The 17,238-nt window shown below is 35.3% G+C and overlaps 2 protein-coding genes across 6 annotated transcripts in view; one reads left to right on the plus strand and one right to left on the minus strand.

The window, feature by feature from the left end:
* Positions 1-2,922, plus strand: part of LOC110447155 (multifunctional protein ADE2-like) — a 12,653-nt gene extending 9,731 nt beyond the window's left edge. The window contains exons 7-8 of the mRNA XM_021492652.1: positions 1,676-1,834; positions 2,398-2,922. Coding sequence (XP_021348327.1) covers positions 1,676-1,834; positions 2,398-2,561 — 323 coding nt within the window. The 3' untranslated portion in view covers positions 2,562-2,922. The remainder of the gene's footprint in view (positions 1-1,675; positions 1,835-2,397) is intronic.
* Positions 2,916-17,238, minus strand: part of LOC110447153 (serine/threonine-protein kinase DCLK1-like) — a 66,921-nt gene continuing 52,598 nt past the window's right edge. For all 5 annotated transcript variants that reach the window (XM_021492642.1, XM_021492640.1, XM_021492641.1 and 2 more), the window contains 10 exons: positions 16,319-16,415; positions 15,489-15,546; positions 14,931-15,050; positions 13,121-13,267; positions 12,159-12,292; positions 11,228-11,305; positions 10,741-10,837; positions 9,924-10,004; positions 9,408-9,521; positions 2,916-7,750 (listed from right to left, as the gene is read on the minus strand). In XM_021492642.1, the coding sequence (XP_021348317.1) occupies positions 7,658-7,750; positions 9,408-9,521; positions 9,924-10,004; positions 10,741-10,837; positions 11,228-11,305; positions 12,159-12,292; positions 13,121-13,267; positions 14,931-15,050; positions 15,489-15,546; positions 16,319-16,415 (1,019 nt within the window). In that variant the 3' untranslated portion in view covers positions 2,916-7,657. The remainder of the gene's footprint in view (positions 7,751-9,407; positions 9,522-9,923; positions 10,005-10,740; positions 10,838-11,227; positions 11,306-12,158; positions 12,293-13,120; positions 13,268-14,930; positions 15,051-15,488; positions 15,547-16,318; positions 16,416-17,238) is intronic.

Consider the following 17,238-nt stretch of genomic DNA (forward strand, 5'->3'; position numbering starts at 1 on the left):
GCAGCCATCTTTGATTTTGATAGTGAACGTTTGTTATCGCTATTTCTCGGGAAGTACCAGAGGCATCTTTCTCAAATTTTATATGTAGGTTTCCCTTGTTCCCTTGTTGTTGCAGCAGTACCTACAATGGATGGTCACCTGCGGTTAAAGTCTTGCTCGAGCGACCAAAAGTTGTCAAAAGTGAGGTAGTCACTGGCCCAACAAAAATAGTTTTGGGGACTGTCAAAAAATTAAAGAATAAAAGAAATTATAGTCCCTTTCACATTAACTGGGAGGCAATACATTTTTCAGTTGTCATTACTTCGATTTGAATTGAAATGTCCGCGATTTAGAAAATGTGATAAAAAAAAAATCAGATTTTCTATATAAATACTGCCAGGTTGTCTCCTTTGAGGTGCGAGTTTTGTGTATTTCTTTTTGGGAAGACATGAATGGAGTGGATCGATCATGTCAGGTTTTAACTAGGGTGGAAGAATTAAAAATATAATGTTTTATTCTGTTTAACATATTACAAATATTGTCATGTTATATGTAATTTAAATGTGTTGAAGCATTGTGCTAAATGCTGTGGAAATATTTCTTCCCAAATTTATTTGGGCCACCAATATGTCATTTGGGCTAGTGCTTAAAAAAATTTACTCAGCCAAATTTTTTTGGGCCAGCCAATGCATGTTCCCCACTATCCTTTATTGTTCATGTTTACTTTTGAAACTGATCAGTTAAACAACATGGTCTACCGACAGCCATCTAGGATTTTTGACATTGAAGGTTTGTTAGTACTATTTCTCAGGAATAACTTGAGGGATCTTCTTAAATTTGATATGTAGGTTCCCCTTGACCCCTCGTTGTGCATGTTATATTTTGAGACTGATCATAAAAACAAAATGACTAAAGGAAGAACTAAACAGATCTTTCTCATATTGCAATGATTGATTCTATTTCTTTCACATTAAGTTCTGTACTGGTAAATATGTGAAATGACAAACTCACTTTGAAGGTTGGCTTTCATACACATCAGTATTAAGTTTCGATCAAACAGATTAGAGGAAAGAAGAGAAAAGATCGAATTGACAAAGAACAAATGAAGATGGTACAATGGGCACCAAGATCCCTCTGGGATCTTTTGTTTTTCAAGCGATGTTTTGACATCTATGATTTGGCGGAAGTGTTGATTCGCTGAGTGTACAAAACCATATTTCAGCATGGCAATGTTAAGTGGAAATCACATAGTGGATTATTGACAAACTTGAATACATCGTAATGTTAATTTCGTTATCAATCATCATTATAACAAGGATTCATTTTAAAATGATGGAAGAGTTCCTCTTGTTTCAGTATTTGGTAAAATTAACGTAGCCGAATACAATATGGCCGACTATGTCAAAACGACAAGTACGTTACACATGCAGCTTTCTTAATACCGGTGACAATATGTTTTCATTGTTGAGATATTTTATAGCTTATAATATGCTGTCATCTTAATTAAACTTCTTTTTTCTTCTATCATCTACTGTCTGCGATATTTGCAGTGCTCGTACTGTCTGTTGTCCCACCAGTCAAACCTCGTAAAATTTAGCATCTGAAACTCCATCAGATAAAGAGTAAATGTCCTTGATGTTTTTAGTTTGGACACAGTTGAAACCTTATCTGACAGTAAGTTTATACAAATTGACAGGTGAAGGTATTCCCACTGTGTTCATTGCTGTTGCTGGACGGAGTAATGGTTTGGGACCGGTGTTGTCTGGTAGTTCTTCATGGCCAGTCATCAACTGCCCCCCATTGTCCGGGGAGTGGGCAGCCCACGACATATGGTCTTCCATGAGACTGCCTTCAGGTAAATTTAATGCTGAACATTTTTTCTATTACTATATAGTACTGATATTTCATAGAAATTTTATTCGCGACAAATTCATGACCCGAACAAATCCATAAAATATAAATCCCACAAATTTATTGGATTCTGATAGCTAGTCAAGTCTGTTGACTATTACATTGTTGTGTTGTTTTTATTCCCAAATTGTATTTTCCATGTCTGTGTGTCTTTAAGCGCTACATGGATTATACTTGTACAGATAACATCTTGGGTTGCCTTACTCTGAACAAATGTTGCAGATGCTGAATTTAACTTTATGCTTCAGTGACTTTGTCAAAAAAAATCAAACCTGTATCCTCCATATCTAGTTAACTATTAAGTTTTACATGGGTTATGCTTCTAAAAAAATGTTCGTTACATTTCAATCATCATTTTGCAGCATAAAATATTATTGATGTTTTTACAATTGCCCTAATTCATTTGTCTGATCATCAACAAGACCTTCGGTATACCACGGAAGTTAAACTATTTCTCTGCATTATAACTGACAATTTTAAAACATGTATATAATGAATATATTTTAGGCCTGGGCTGTGCTACCGTGATGTACCCAGAGGCTGCCGGTCTTGCCGCTGCTCAGATCCTGTCTCTGACAGACCACGTCATTTGGAGCAAGATTCGTGCAAAACAGCTCAACACCTGGGTCGGACTCAAACAGGCTGATCGCAAGATGAGGAATGACAAGTGATGACAAGTATCCATAGACTGTGCCCAAAGGATTGTTTTAAGATCAATTTGACATGGAGTTTGTTAGAGAGATCCACTTTTTGTATCACATTTGTGATGTGCTGACATGGATATTGTTACTTTAGATAATCAATGCTTACAAATTTTGTTATTATGGTTGTTTATTTTTTCTATGATTTTTTTTTTAATTGAAGCAAATCCATTCTGTGATTTAGGCTTATTTGCCAATTTCATTGTCACCAATATTTCACAATCATTGTTAGTATTCTGTTTAACAGATTTTCTTACATTGAAGGAGTCGTTTAATTTTAAATGAAAATCTTTGTGTAAGGAAAATAAGGAAATAAAACAGGTATCTGGAATGATATTTTTATTTTATCATTTGATTGGTTAAAATCACTTTGTAGCGATATATTGACAACATACAACATGAGCAACTTAAAGGACATCTTTTGTGTATTGCTACTCAAGCTGTGCTCTCTCAGATCAAGATAGGCCACAACATTACTCAAAAATACACGTGGTTTAAACTTGGCGACAAACCAAGACGAAAACGAACATAAATCAAACAATAAGATGTCAAGATGCCAAGGCAAATACAAGTGTATGTGATCAAAGGTGCCGCAGTTATCATTGAAAATGTCAAACGGGAAGTGAAACCTTGGCAACATATTAAGGCCATAAATATCTTGAAACCCAAGCAACGTACTTCACCTAGGTTGAGAGATTTGAATGTCAGGTTACGTAAAACCCAGGCCACCTGCATCACCTTGAAACACAGATTGTGAAATCTTGGTAACACACAGTGTATGAAACCCCAGCAACATCCTGTACTAGGTATGAAACCTAATCCAAGATCACTCTGACGTCATGAAACACCAATGTTATAATGTCAAGGTCATTAAACCTATGCTGCACAGATGTAAAAACCTGGGAAACATAACATACAAAAGTCAAAGCTAAGCAGCATGGTCATCAGAGGTCCTGAAGCCAAGGCAGCATGTGTACCAATTGAGGTTAAACATGTCATGAAACCTTGGCAACAGTGTATCAAGGTCACAAAACTAGGCAACATATTGTATTAAGGACAAATAGATTTAGAAACTGGAATGTTCAAAGTTCATGTATGTTGTATGAATAAAACCTAGATAACTTGTCAAAACATGATAATCTTTCATAAATTTTACCCCTGGCAACACATTAACCAGTTGCTTTAGGCAGCATATTATGAAAGCTATACACATACACCAGAGAAACATGAAGAACTAATTGTGTTTTCTTGATTATTGGGTAAAAACCTTCCTTGAGATTCAAATTGATTAGTGTTCAATAAACCCATAATCAGACATCTTGCAAACTTTCTTTGGGGAAAAGAATTTGATACTGTTACTTGACATAGTGTAACCTTCATTAATCTCGTGAAGGATGTTGACAAGCGGACCCTGATCACACATCTTTGATTATTATACACTCTGGACAAGTACGAAAATGAGGCCTTTCTCACATACAGCATTGCCAAATAAAGGGAAAGGGGAATACCAAGGTATGATTGCAAATGTTAAAAAAATAAAAATCAAGTTAACACATTTTGATAACTGGATATAAACAAGATCATATGCATATATGTACATCAAATACATAAATTGACAACCTCTGATGCGTGCACTATCAATGTTGGAATACGAACTGTATGAAAGCACTTGAGCAAATTAATGGGCATAATTGACACAACATCTTGTGTTCTGGCTCCAAATCCATTAAGACCTCTTCTGATTAGTCAATTTTCAAAAAAATCTTATATATTAACCAATCGGAAGACTTCTACGTGAATTTTGAGGCCAGGTGCTGACAAACTTAAGGCGTGCAATGATAATTAAATCACTAGTTGATTTGGAATATTATATAATCACTTTATTATTTCACAATTATAGCGAAGAAAAACCTTAATACAACATATGTAGGATATAATTAAAACAAAAGGGACACAATGTGATATATACTATACCCAGGGATATGTTGGACTGTGCTGCCAAAGTTATCTCCCTTAGCTTGCATTTGTTCAAGTGTGGAAATCTTCTGGCATGGAGGTTTATGTCTGAGTAAGGTGTTATGTATCCTTAAATAATTGACAGTGAAATAGGCACTTCTCAAACACTGAAACCTTGTTACCAAAATTTGGACACTTAATACCTCGAAAACGTTTTCTTTTAAAAATGTACAGCTTCAAGGCTATACAATATACTGTTTTTAATGACTTTCCATTAAGAGTTATCCAAAATATTTGTTTACACTCGTGCAGACTTGTACTGCATTATTTTTCTGTTGGCATGAAATTTCATATTTTGAATTTTGTGTCGTTGAATAAAACAGACATACACATGATAAATTTTATTATTTACAATTAACGTCTTGAAATGAATGATAAAGAGGGGCATGTTGTCAAAGATTAAAAAAAGAATCGAGCAGAATCATGGAGGCAGGAAAATCAACCTTACATTACTAACAAATAATGGTAGCACCAGCATCTAACTAAAAATATACATCGTAACCTGTCCATACCAAACCTGTTAATACTAAATGTTCGACTAGGTCGAACTGTATATTCTTTATACAATGAAGCCTGTGTATTCTGACTGGAACACTGGGTCCAGGTGGTGGTTCATTAAGAAAAGTTTTACGATACATGCAACAGAACCTGCCTTATCCTGACACTCATTGCCTTGAATAATCAGAAGCAAAATTGTCTGGATAAATGAAATTCCATCTTATGGTATTTTACCGCTGGTATGCCCAGGAGTGTTGAGGTCCTGAGAACGGGTTATAAGCAGTCCTAGTTAGTGGTAAAATAGGGTACATTGTATAAACAAAACAAAAAACGACCATTGCTGAAGAACCATATGATTGACAACAGTTTTATGTTTTCATCAAAAAAAGAATTATGTACATGATGATTTACATAGTATAAATTATATAAATAATGATATTCTTATATTACAAAATGAGTATGTACAATTTATAGTCTGACGTTCACCCAGTGTTGTTAATGTCTGTTAGCAGACTGGAGAAATAGAATCTCTAATTCCACTCAAAATAAATAAAATCTTCATTAATCAAAAAAACTCCTACAGTGGTATTTACTGAGGTTGAAATGAGAAATAGAATCATTATTTCCTACAGCTATGAAAATCAATGGTGGACTGAGCAGGAAAAGAGCGAGAGAAACAGAATCTTGTAATCCTAGTCATGTCTAGGTTATGATAACCTTACTAACAACACTTATTGAAATATGAAATACTTATTGACTTCATAAAATGAAATTTAATTAATAATGAAGGAAACAGGTATATCAATTATATATTTATGATCATTTTCCTCACAAATATATTGGAAATGCTTTCAATACTGACTACAATGCATTTTCATCGTTATTTTTACACTGGACAAGTAGCCCTGTTGGTTAGTGGACATCTACAGTTCAGGTATGCATACTAGTTACACTGTTTTATCATTTGATTGGTTTCCTAAGTAACTACTGGTTACCACAGTAACCATGGTTTCTTTAAAGTAAACATTGCGTTTGACGGTGTAACGGTTTCCATACAATCACATGATTTGTATCTATGGTAACCATTTTTGTACTACAGTATTAACTACATTTCTGTGTTACATTTTTCAGTGTTCCGTTTGGCATTCTAATACTATTTTCAAATGATGATTGAGCTGTACAATACATAGGCAGATTTTGTGAACTAGATATAAGAAATATTTTGTCATACTAATTGTTGAATGTTACAATCCAAAATTTGTAGTGCAAAATGAATATGTGAGAAAAAAATAGTTTCTTGAAAATTCCATTGATAGCTCATAGCACATTGCATTTACATAAAGATGTTTATACAAAATATGAAATGCACTTGAAGCTGGTGTCTTTGTAGATTTACTACCATATTTATCCTACAATAAGCCCAGGGGGCCAGATGAGGACAAGGAAAGAATTTGTTGGCATTTCTTCCAAAATGCAATATATATGGATTGGCCTATTGCCGGATACGTATGGGTATATGTTAACAGAGTTTGTAGAAACATTTTCATGTGATTTTGTAAACAGGAAGATTTTACCCTACTGTATACATGCACCATTTTTTCAAATACACTACTACTAAAAACAGCAGGAATATTGAATTTATCCGTATTTAGTGCTTTCAAAATACATGTAGCAGAAAATATGCTGAAATATTTAGTGCCATTTTAAAAGTACATTTATAGCATTACGACGTTAGTTGATGCATTTCAACTGACAAATTGTCAGAGCCACTTGTCTGGCATTGATCACACATGTATTATCTCCCCTTGAATATATCATTTGTCAACACTACGTATAACATACATTACAGGAAACACATTAACAAGATGCTTCTTCATAATTCAATCTGCACCAACTTTAGTAAAAAAACAAAAAACAGTATGTGTGTTTCAGGTGTCGTGACAGAATAAATAGGGTTAATTTTTATTTTCATGGATCAATATGGTTATGGTTTATATAAAATTTTACAATGCATTTACACGCATTACAGAATGCAGTCAGTGACTGGGAGCTTTGCCTGGATAAAAGATTAATTTTGGATACAAGAAGGTGATAAAATGTTCTCGGGTCTACAGGAAAATCTTAGGGGTTAAGGTCGGGACCCGAAACACACATAATTTCTTTTTGGCCTTAGACAGTAGACTGGATTGAAAGAAATATAAATGGAGATGAATCTACAAAATCTAACACAGAAACTTCTTTGACCCCAGAAATAAGAATGTCTCGGAGATTGATAGAATCAAACATTGCTCTCGGCTCACAAAGTTTCTCTTTCTTGATTGATACCTATTTTTGAACACAAAACTGAAATAACATGACTTGCTGGATATCAGTCACAACCATATCAGGAAAAATCAACCATGACACTAGTTGTTAAGCTCTCCAAATTCAGAGCTTGAGGTGTTACCTTTTTCTCATGAAACCAATTACATGATTAAGACTCAGATTTGTAGAGAAGACTTTTGTGGGGACATAACAACAATATAATACTGTTGAACACTTCCGCGGACACCTCAAAACACCTCGTCTCCATTGTCTTGCTGCTGGAGTGTCAGAGCTGCCTTCCTCCCCGGGAAAAACCTTGATCCCTTGTCTAGGGCTGTACTCTGTTACAGAAGAGAATGGAGATTACAATGTGTGTTTAAATAAATATTTAATAGGTTTAAGTAAAGTTTATTGATCTAAACAGATCATTTTCATACCATTCCGTAACAAAATGTGCTTGATATTTGACCCATACCAGTACAGGTATCTCATTCCTAATACCTGCTATATTACCTGACAATGTCTGACTTCAGTAAATATAAAACTGTATCAACTACTCAGATTAGGTAAGGAATTGTTTTTTTTAGTGCGACATCCTGTACAAGCAACGGTCCGAATCCAAAAGTTTTATTTAGAACTTCTAATGAAAAATGGGTTTACAGCTGTATGTCAATAATGACTGTGTGTCAGTTAAGAGAGGTTGGAATGTTAAATGTTCCTTATAGACAGTCTATTTGTAACTAACAGTGTGTTAGATTAGAGAGGATGGAATTTAAAATGTTCCTTATGGACAGTCTTATTTGTGACTGACAGTATGTCTGATTAGAAAGGTTGGAATGTAGAATGTTCCTTATAGACAGTGTCAGATAAAAGAGGTTGGGATGTTAAATGTTCCTAATAGACAGTCTATTTGTAACTAACTGTGTCAGATTAGATAGGTGGGTATGTTAAATGATTCTTATAGACAGTCTATTTGTAACTGATAGTGTGTCTGATTAGAGAGGTTGGAATATTAAATGATTCTTATAGACAGTGTGAGATAAGAGAGGTTGGAATGTTAAATGTTCCTTATAGACAGTCTATTTGTAACTGAAAGTGTGTCAGATTAGAGAGGTTGGAATGTTAAATGTTCCTTATAGACAGTCTATTTGTAACTGACAGTGTGTCAGATTAGAGAGATTGGAATATTATGTTTCTTATAGACAGTCTATTTGCTTTGTAGTTGAGAATACATTTAGAATTTATAGGTTTTTACAGTTATGTTATCCAGGAAATGCCAATTTTACATCAACCTTCTGGCCATGACTGGTTGGGGAGAACTTTGTAAAACTTATCATTCTTCCCTGTAAGTATGATACAGGAAAACATGTATACTGAAATATTAGGTTTAAATGATCAATCTTGGGAAATCATATAAATAAATATTAACTTTATTCATATAACAACAGTAACATAATGAAACAGGTTTTATGAATTTATATATTAATCTGGCAGGAGTCTTGATGTGGAGGGAGCTGGAGTACCTGGAGAAAACCCATGTCATCAGCCTGGTGACCCATACCTTATCAGGTCCAAATGAGGAACCAAATCCAGGCTGTCTTTGTGAAAGGTAAGTGTGCTATATCAACCGGCCACCTAATCACCCAACATATCCTGGTAGGAAGTACTTGGTATTGGGAGATGGGGGACTATTCTATTGGGGCAGGATTTAATTGTACATAGGATTACGGTCGTCTTCTAGCTTCTGCTAGAGAGAATTTCCCTTCAGCTCAGTGGTAGAGCATCCGACTAGGAAGTCCAGGGTTGCAGGTTGGATCCCCGGTGGAAGCACACTACTCTCTTTCCTGTTACACTATTTTAACACTAGTTGTGGGTAAAAGCCAGTTTGTACAATTCTGTATGTTTGTGGGATACTAACAATCATTGTTCTAACACCATAATTTATCAAGACTATATAACAGACGGGGCAAGTCTGTAGGGCTCCAGCTAGTAACTTACAGTGACTATCCTGATGCCAGCGGTACTGAGGGACGGCTTGGACTTCCTCTTGAAGTGTTTCTTAATACTGGTGGTGATGTTACCATGTATGTCCTCATTCTTAGCCATGTCGTCCTGGAAACAAAGAATATATTAGCACCAAATGACACAAAGCTACAGCTATTAGATGTACTGAATGATTTATTGATCATAATTTATAATCCAGAAATTATTTATAGATCTTTCAAAAAACAGACATAACATATCCAAACTGAACCCTGTGTAGAATGGGGAAACTACATGGCTTGTTTCTTTTGGATAACACACATGGGATAACATCACAAGAAATTAAATGTCACACTTGTATTATGATGTCAAGTCTTGCATCAAATTTCCTTACAAACAGAAAATTCAAATCAAAAGTTTGGTACAGAGGAAAGCTAGTTTTTTCGTTGATATGTGGATTGAAGTAAACCAAGTATCTAACTTGCATGAACTTAAGACGTGTAAATCTAAATAACAGTATTTAATACTTACAGCAACCCATGGGTGGACTAGAACATCTGCAGCAGACAGGCGACTGTTAGGGTCAACATCCAACATCTGACTGATTAGATCCTGTCAGGAATAATGTATACAGGTAAGTATAAGGGTAACTTATAAAGTGAATATACAGGGGGAATAATATACGAGGAATTCTAAACAGGTAGAATAGTATACAGGTAAGTTTATATTCCGGTAAGTAAATACACAGGTAAGTTAAAGCACAGGAAAAAATATAAAGCTGAATTAATAGACAGGTAGATATATTAACTTCATTTACAGGTAAGTCAATAAACAGTTAATTATAAAGGTAAGTTAATTGACAGATAACCATAGTAATACATATAGTATAAAGTTAATATGCATGAATTTCTCATATGATTAAATTTGGAAAACATGAGGTGTTGCTGTTCAAGTAAATTCAGGGATCGTTTTACATATTTTCACATTAATCATTCAACGGTAACTTCACTGAAAAATATTAAATTGAAGAATTAAAAATTAATTTCTTCAGTATCTTATCCCCAGATAGAGCATGAATACAAATTGTACTATTTTGGTTCAGTGGCATAATTAACACATAAATGGACACCTGTCTATCACAGGTTTACTTCCGACTATGCAAGTACTCAACAGCTAGGCTAACTGGAACACTTTAAATAAAAGACCAAGTATTGGCACTATTAACCAAACCCCAGACAATTTCATGGACAGTAGCACTGGCCATCCCACTATGAGCTACACTGACCCTAACAATACTGAGGTCAGTTCCGAATTATACACTGTTTTGATATGGTTAGGTCGACTTTACCTTAGCCGAGTCGGACACATCATCCCAGAACGGTGCTGTGAACTCAAACTTGCCGTCCAGTATCTGGTCAAACAACTCCTCCTGGTCATTACTTGTGCTGTAAAAATTATTGATTTTTTTTTTTAGAAAATAATTAAATCAAAGATATACATGTTTTGATACATCATATGTAAATGACATTCTTTCCGAAACCCTCAAAAAAAAGAAATCAATAAAAGGAAACTGGCTGGCATGAACTGCTAAATACCTAAACATACTGTCAAGTGAGATAACCTTAGCTACCTCTGTATACTAGGTGGGGTCTAACTACCGGATTGCATTAATTTTTTGCTTTGTGTTTTATATTATGTTTGCAATAAGTCTCGCGATCATGCATGTTATTACGACTACTATAAGATTTAAGAAGTGATTGTAAAATTCTTGAAGTGTGTATTGCTGCCTCAGACCCAGTGTAACAATTTATTACAATTTTTTTACCGATGCCTACCTGACGAAGGGAGGGAATCCACTGAGCAATATGTACAAAATCACGCCAGCTGCCCACACGTCCACCTTGAACCCATATCTGTAATAGTAAAAGTTACGACATATCTATTTATCTTTTTGTCAGTTGAACAGACTTACAGGAAGTGAGTAGGCCTCACAGTAACCTCTGCCCCTGCTGGTTTTGAAATATGTCAAGAAATATGGCTACCAGAGTGATCAGCAGGCATGTGACAGTAAAATGGTATTATTTAGTAACAGTGACCTTGACCTTTAATCAATAACACTTGTAATTTAACTTGTCAAAGGTTTGTCAAGGGGAAACATTTCTGCAAAGTTTCATCAAAATCTTAAATACAGCTGCTAAGAATGATGACAAGCAATGTGATGGTAAAAAACTATTTTTAGCACCAGTGACCTCACTACTTGACAGATCATGCCGATAATTAAACTTATCCTGGGATTTTTAAAGGTCAGAACAATTTAATAGAAAAAAAAATCATAAATCATAAATACAACTTCTAAAATGATCACAAGGAGTGTGTCAGACGAAGAGGACAAAAAAACAATAATACCCAAGTTTTATATAAAAAGGGGAACAGAAACTATTGTTTTTAATCACAAAGGAAAAATATCTCTGAGCATTGTAGCTCAAATCAATAAACATTTCCCCTATTGTTCAGAATTGCCTGAGCAAGGCTACATCTACTACATACATGCCAAATTCTAAGATTTCTAAAAGGGGAAGGAATAATCAACTGTGTACGACATGACTGACATAGAGTCTGTGAATTTCTCTTAAGGAAGGACACCAGTCCTTTGTTCAATAACTTCCTGGCATGTTGATTCCTCTTTGTACAGCTGGGTAGATTAAAATAATAATTGGGTAGGGGTGGGGGGGGGGGGATGTCTTGAAAAGTCAACAATAATCTTACCCAATTTCTGCGAGGATCTCTGGTGCCACATATGTTGGTGTGCCACACACTGTGTAAAGGACTTCTGTGGCATACGTGGCTAGACCAAAATCACCTAGCTTGATGGATTTTGCTCCATCGGTATGTTGGAATACCTATAAATCAATCAGAAATTATTTCTTCAACATCAATATAATATTCAGATAAGAATGCCATCAAGTTTATACATAGTGTACTTTGTCTTCATTCAACAGCACTAGGAGCAATATATAGAGAACCTCAATATAATGCCCTCGTGTCATTCCGTCTTTGCTATTGCAGAGTTATCTTCTCTTGTGAGCAGGTAGTGATTGTTACGTCATTGGTTTGTGTGAGAAAATTACGTCGTTTTCTCAAAAATTGATGACGTTACTCTCACAAACAAATGTGGTAACAATCAATCCCTGCTCACAAGAGCAGATAACTCTGCAATACGCAAAGACGGAATTTGCCACCTGTTATACCTCCAAAATATTTAAATGTCCTTTTTTCTCATTTATTTTAATATAATCCTTTTTTCCATTCCCCAATCAACTGCTTAACCCCTTTATTACGCCAAAATTTCTCAGGAAAATTATGTTGGCATTAAAAAAAGCCACTATAACAAGGTTTTGCTGTAAATCCATTTCATCTTGTTTTTTGCTTTACAGCTAGTTCACTTTACACTGAAATGTTTTATTGAGTAATTCAGGTTCCTGATTACACAGTTTTCAAATTATGAATGTTAAACAAATACATGTTGCCAGTTAATTTGCTCTATGCTTGTTAGTCTTGGATTTCAGAAATATACAGAACAACTAGGTTTTCTTGAATCATAACTAGGGTGTCTTGATTCTTAAATAGGTTTTCTTGATTATAACTAGGTTTTCTTGATTTATAACTAGTTTTTCTTGATTAATAATTGAGAATGATATCTAAATAGAAGTTAAATCTGAAACATTTACCAGTAGATTCTCGGGCTTGACATCACGGTGGACGATATTGAGATTGTGTAGGTACTTGAGTGCACTTGATAGGTTGTACACCATGCCACTGGCATCTTGTTCTGTGTACTTGGTTGCCATGGCTATGGCATCGAACAGATCACCTCCCTGAAAGAATATCGAAATATTTTCAAAATTATAAACATTCTTAAGTAAACAGTACAGATTAATTACTCTGTTGTAGAATTCCTCTGCTAAAGTCACCAACCAAAGGTCACAGAATTCCTCTGCTAAAGTCACCAACCAAAGGTCACAGATTCCTCTGCTAAAGCCACCGACCAAAGGTCACAGAATTCCTCTGCTAAAGTCACTAACCAAAAGTCACAGAATTCCTCTGCTAAAGTCACCCACCAAAAGTCACAGAATTCCTCTGCTAAAGTCACCAACCAAAGGTCTCAGAATTCCTCTGCTTAAGTCACCAACCAAAAGTCACAGAATTCCTCTGCTAAAGTCACCAAACAAAGGTCACAGAATTCCTCTGCTAAAGTCACCAACCAAAGGTCACAGAATTCCTCTGCTTAAGTCACCAACCAAAAGTCACAGAATTCCTCTGCTAAAGTCACCAACCAAAAGTCACAGAATTCCTCTGCTAAAGTCACCGACCAAAGGTCATAGAATTCCTCTGCTAAAGTCACCAACCAAAGGTCACAGAATTCCTCTGCTAAAGTCACCAACCAAAAGTCACAGAATTCCTCTGCTAAAGTCGCCGACCAAAGTCACAGAATTCCTCTGCTAAAGTCGCCGACCAAAAGTCACAGAATTCCTCTGCTAAAGTCGCCAACCAGTCACAGAATTCCTCTGCTAAAGTCGTTGACCAAAAGTCACAGAATTCCTCTGCTAAAGTCACCAACCAAAAGTCACAGAATTCCTCTGCTTAAGTCACCAAACAAAGGTCACAGAATTCCTCTGCTAAAGTCACCAAACAAAGGTTACAGAATTCCTCTGCTAAAGTCACTAACCAAAAGTCACAGAATTCCTCTGCTTAAGTCACCAAACAAAGGTCACTTATCTGCTGGGTTTTCTTTATAATCATTGGGTATACACAAAAGAATTGAAAGGATTTCCAAAAACTATGGTGACTGATTCATGCCATTTCATTGTTTCTTCTCTTAAGTGACTTTAATCATTCTTGTTATTTCATGAAAAGACAAAAAAAATGAAAGTTAAGGTTTGTTATTTCTCTTGTTTTCACCAAAGAGATGTAAGGGTTGTTGATTTTTCACCTTTTCAGGGAGAATAGATGAAACAAAGAGAAGTAGGTTTGTTACAAGGTAAAGGCACAAATCAGACACGGTACAAAACAAAGAGAAGTAGGTTTGTTACAAGGGAAAGGCACAAATCAGACACGGTACAAAACAAAGAGAACTAAAGACACTGATGTGCACCTGAACACACTTAAACCTAACATCAATATTTGGTTCCTCTGGTTTTATGTCCTGGTAATAGCTAAGGTCATGAGCAGATGGTAACTACAGATGATGGGGGCCATTCATAGACCACTTTATAGCTTCATCTCACTGAAACACCATAACCTACACACCAATGGTTACTTCAGGGTTGGAGTAAACAATATGGTGAACCTTGTTTGACATTAGAGTCGAAATAACTTGTTGTAAAGGTTCGTAAGAACGTTAACTCATTCACCCCTGAAATTTCATAATGAACTATTCCAACCTTTGAGTTGGAAGAGTTCAAATGTGTCTTCAGGGGTGAATGAGTTAAATGTGCCTTACTGCTGCGGTTGAGTACGACGTACTGCTCATAACCTTACCTTGACATACTCCATGACTAGATACAGCTCATCCTTAGCGTCAAACTCTTCCAGCAGCATGATGATGTTGGGATGCTGGACCTTCCTCAAGATCGACACTTCATTCTCAATCATCTGTTCCTGTAAGGATTTCAAAATAAATTACACTGATGCTTTTGGCAGATCATGGAATTCATTACAAATGTTACATCTTACATTTATGTACAGTATAACTTGTTTGATATACAAAACTTGTATATGGCATGCATCACTTAAAATCCTGCACTGAACAAATAAATGTCACCAAAAACATATTTACAAAAGTAGCTAGGACAGAAATAGATAAAAAAAAAGGAAAAGAGGATACAAAAATTGCAACTTTAGAATATGTCCAACACATTTTTATGGGGAAGTTTTTATGGACGATCATATTTTTCACTTTAAGTGTAATTTTCTGGGTGATGGCTGTTCAGTTTCTTGTTTCTCCTAGCAACCAACAACTGACCATATGAAGATCAACTCCCAGTTCCATAACAAATACATAACTTATCACTGTGACAACATTACTCCTGCACCTACCTTTCCTTTGCACCTGGTCTTATCAATCTTCTTTAGGGCATACCTCTTATTGGTTGTCCTGCAAAAAGGTCATCAAAGGTCATTAAAAGTCACTTATCAAAAGGTCATCAATGTTTCTTTATAAGCCCCTAAATTTCAATCTTTTTCCTCGTTGAAAAAAATAGAGCCAGACAAAAATATTTTACGATTTTTTCCTTCAATATGACAATTTCTTAAAGTTAAATATAATAAGCAACACTGAAATATATGTCACTTGTTGAAATATAATTTTAATTTGAATAATCAACATAGTTGCCAATGCAGTTAAAATTCAGATGAAACAACACAGAAGTTACGACTAATTTCACAACCTGCTCAAAGGACCAGCTGTATTAAGAGACCACATTTAAAACCTCCCGTCACAGTTACATGTACAAATGTACAGTAAAACTTACATATATATTGTTCCATTGGCCACCTCCCTTACCACCAACATATTTCATGGTCCCGTTTTCTATTTTTTCTTAAGAAGCCCTTATAGGTTTTCCTTAATTTATTACCAAACCCCTATGTATAATGCCAGAGTTTCTCTTGACAAATGGTGACAGTGTAACAAGGTTTCACTGTGTACTTTCATGTGAACTAATCCTGTGTTAGGAGACTCTGTTATCAACTTCCTGGAGGTGGTTTCTGTATACAAGTTTCACTATTCCTTTTTTATCTCCTTTTTATGAGATAAACCCCTAGGGCTTTAACAAAAGTAAAACATTAGGCTCAGAACAGCATCATCAAATTCGTGTGTTGTTAGAAATGCTATAACTACATGGAAATCCCAAATAAAGTATTGTTACCTGTCTATACACTCCATGACAATAGCGAAGTTGCCTTCCCCGATGGTTCGGCCAATCTCATACTTCTTGCCAAGACTTGGAGGACCTGCGTAGCTCTCTGCGAAAAATATTCCATATTTTCACAAATTATATTATGCTTCCCTTTATAAATCTCTGATCTCTAAAAGTTTGACTGTAATTTATTGGGGAAACACTATTATGTTCTACTGAAAGGAGGCCAAATTACTACATTATAACAGTATTTGGATGAAGGTCAAACAGTTTGACTATTTACCTGGATCATTTTTAATCAATAAAATTTAGATATATATGTTAAAATCACAACAACCAAAAAAATCCACTCATTTTTCAATATTGACACAGCTGTAGTAAGATTTAAGATAACTGAAGGATTTGTAACAATGTAGAGATACATTACACACACATCACCTTTTATTGTGTAACATACATAATACATTTGTATGTGCATGTAATCATGTTAATATTGAAGGTCTTGTTTTACCGACTCGAATTTAAGGCAATTTACCCTTCACACATGATACATTCATGAACCTGCTGACTGCTGACTGACATAATAACAGACTTTATTGACCGCCTCACTGTGTTATGAAATAGGAGGATGGGCAGGGTGACAATGAGTTTCCACCGTGACAAAGTGTCCCTGAGAAAATGGTATGAGTCAGAATTCTCTCTGTACCATCTCGTGTCACTGACCAATATGTGTGATCCTTTTTGAACAATTCACCCTTATGCTTTTTTCAAAATTCAAATTTCCATGAATTTCAATGGAGAGTATATTAAGGAGAAATTATAAACTTTTTATTGTTAAACCACTAAAACAAATTGATCTTGCCCAGATATTTCAAGCTTACCAAATGCCCAACCTCTGCACATTCCCCCAACCCCACCTACCAATCCCC

The sequence above is a fragment of the Mizuhopecten yessoensis genome, unplaced genomic scaffold (assembly GCF_002113885.1).
Source record: "Mizuhopecten yessoensis strain PY_sf001 unplaced genomic scaffold, ASM211388v2 scaffold3229, whole genome shotgun sequence".
NCBI lineage: Eukaryota > Metazoa > Mollusca > Bivalvia > Pectinida > Pectinidae > Mizuhopecten > Mizuhopecten yessoensis.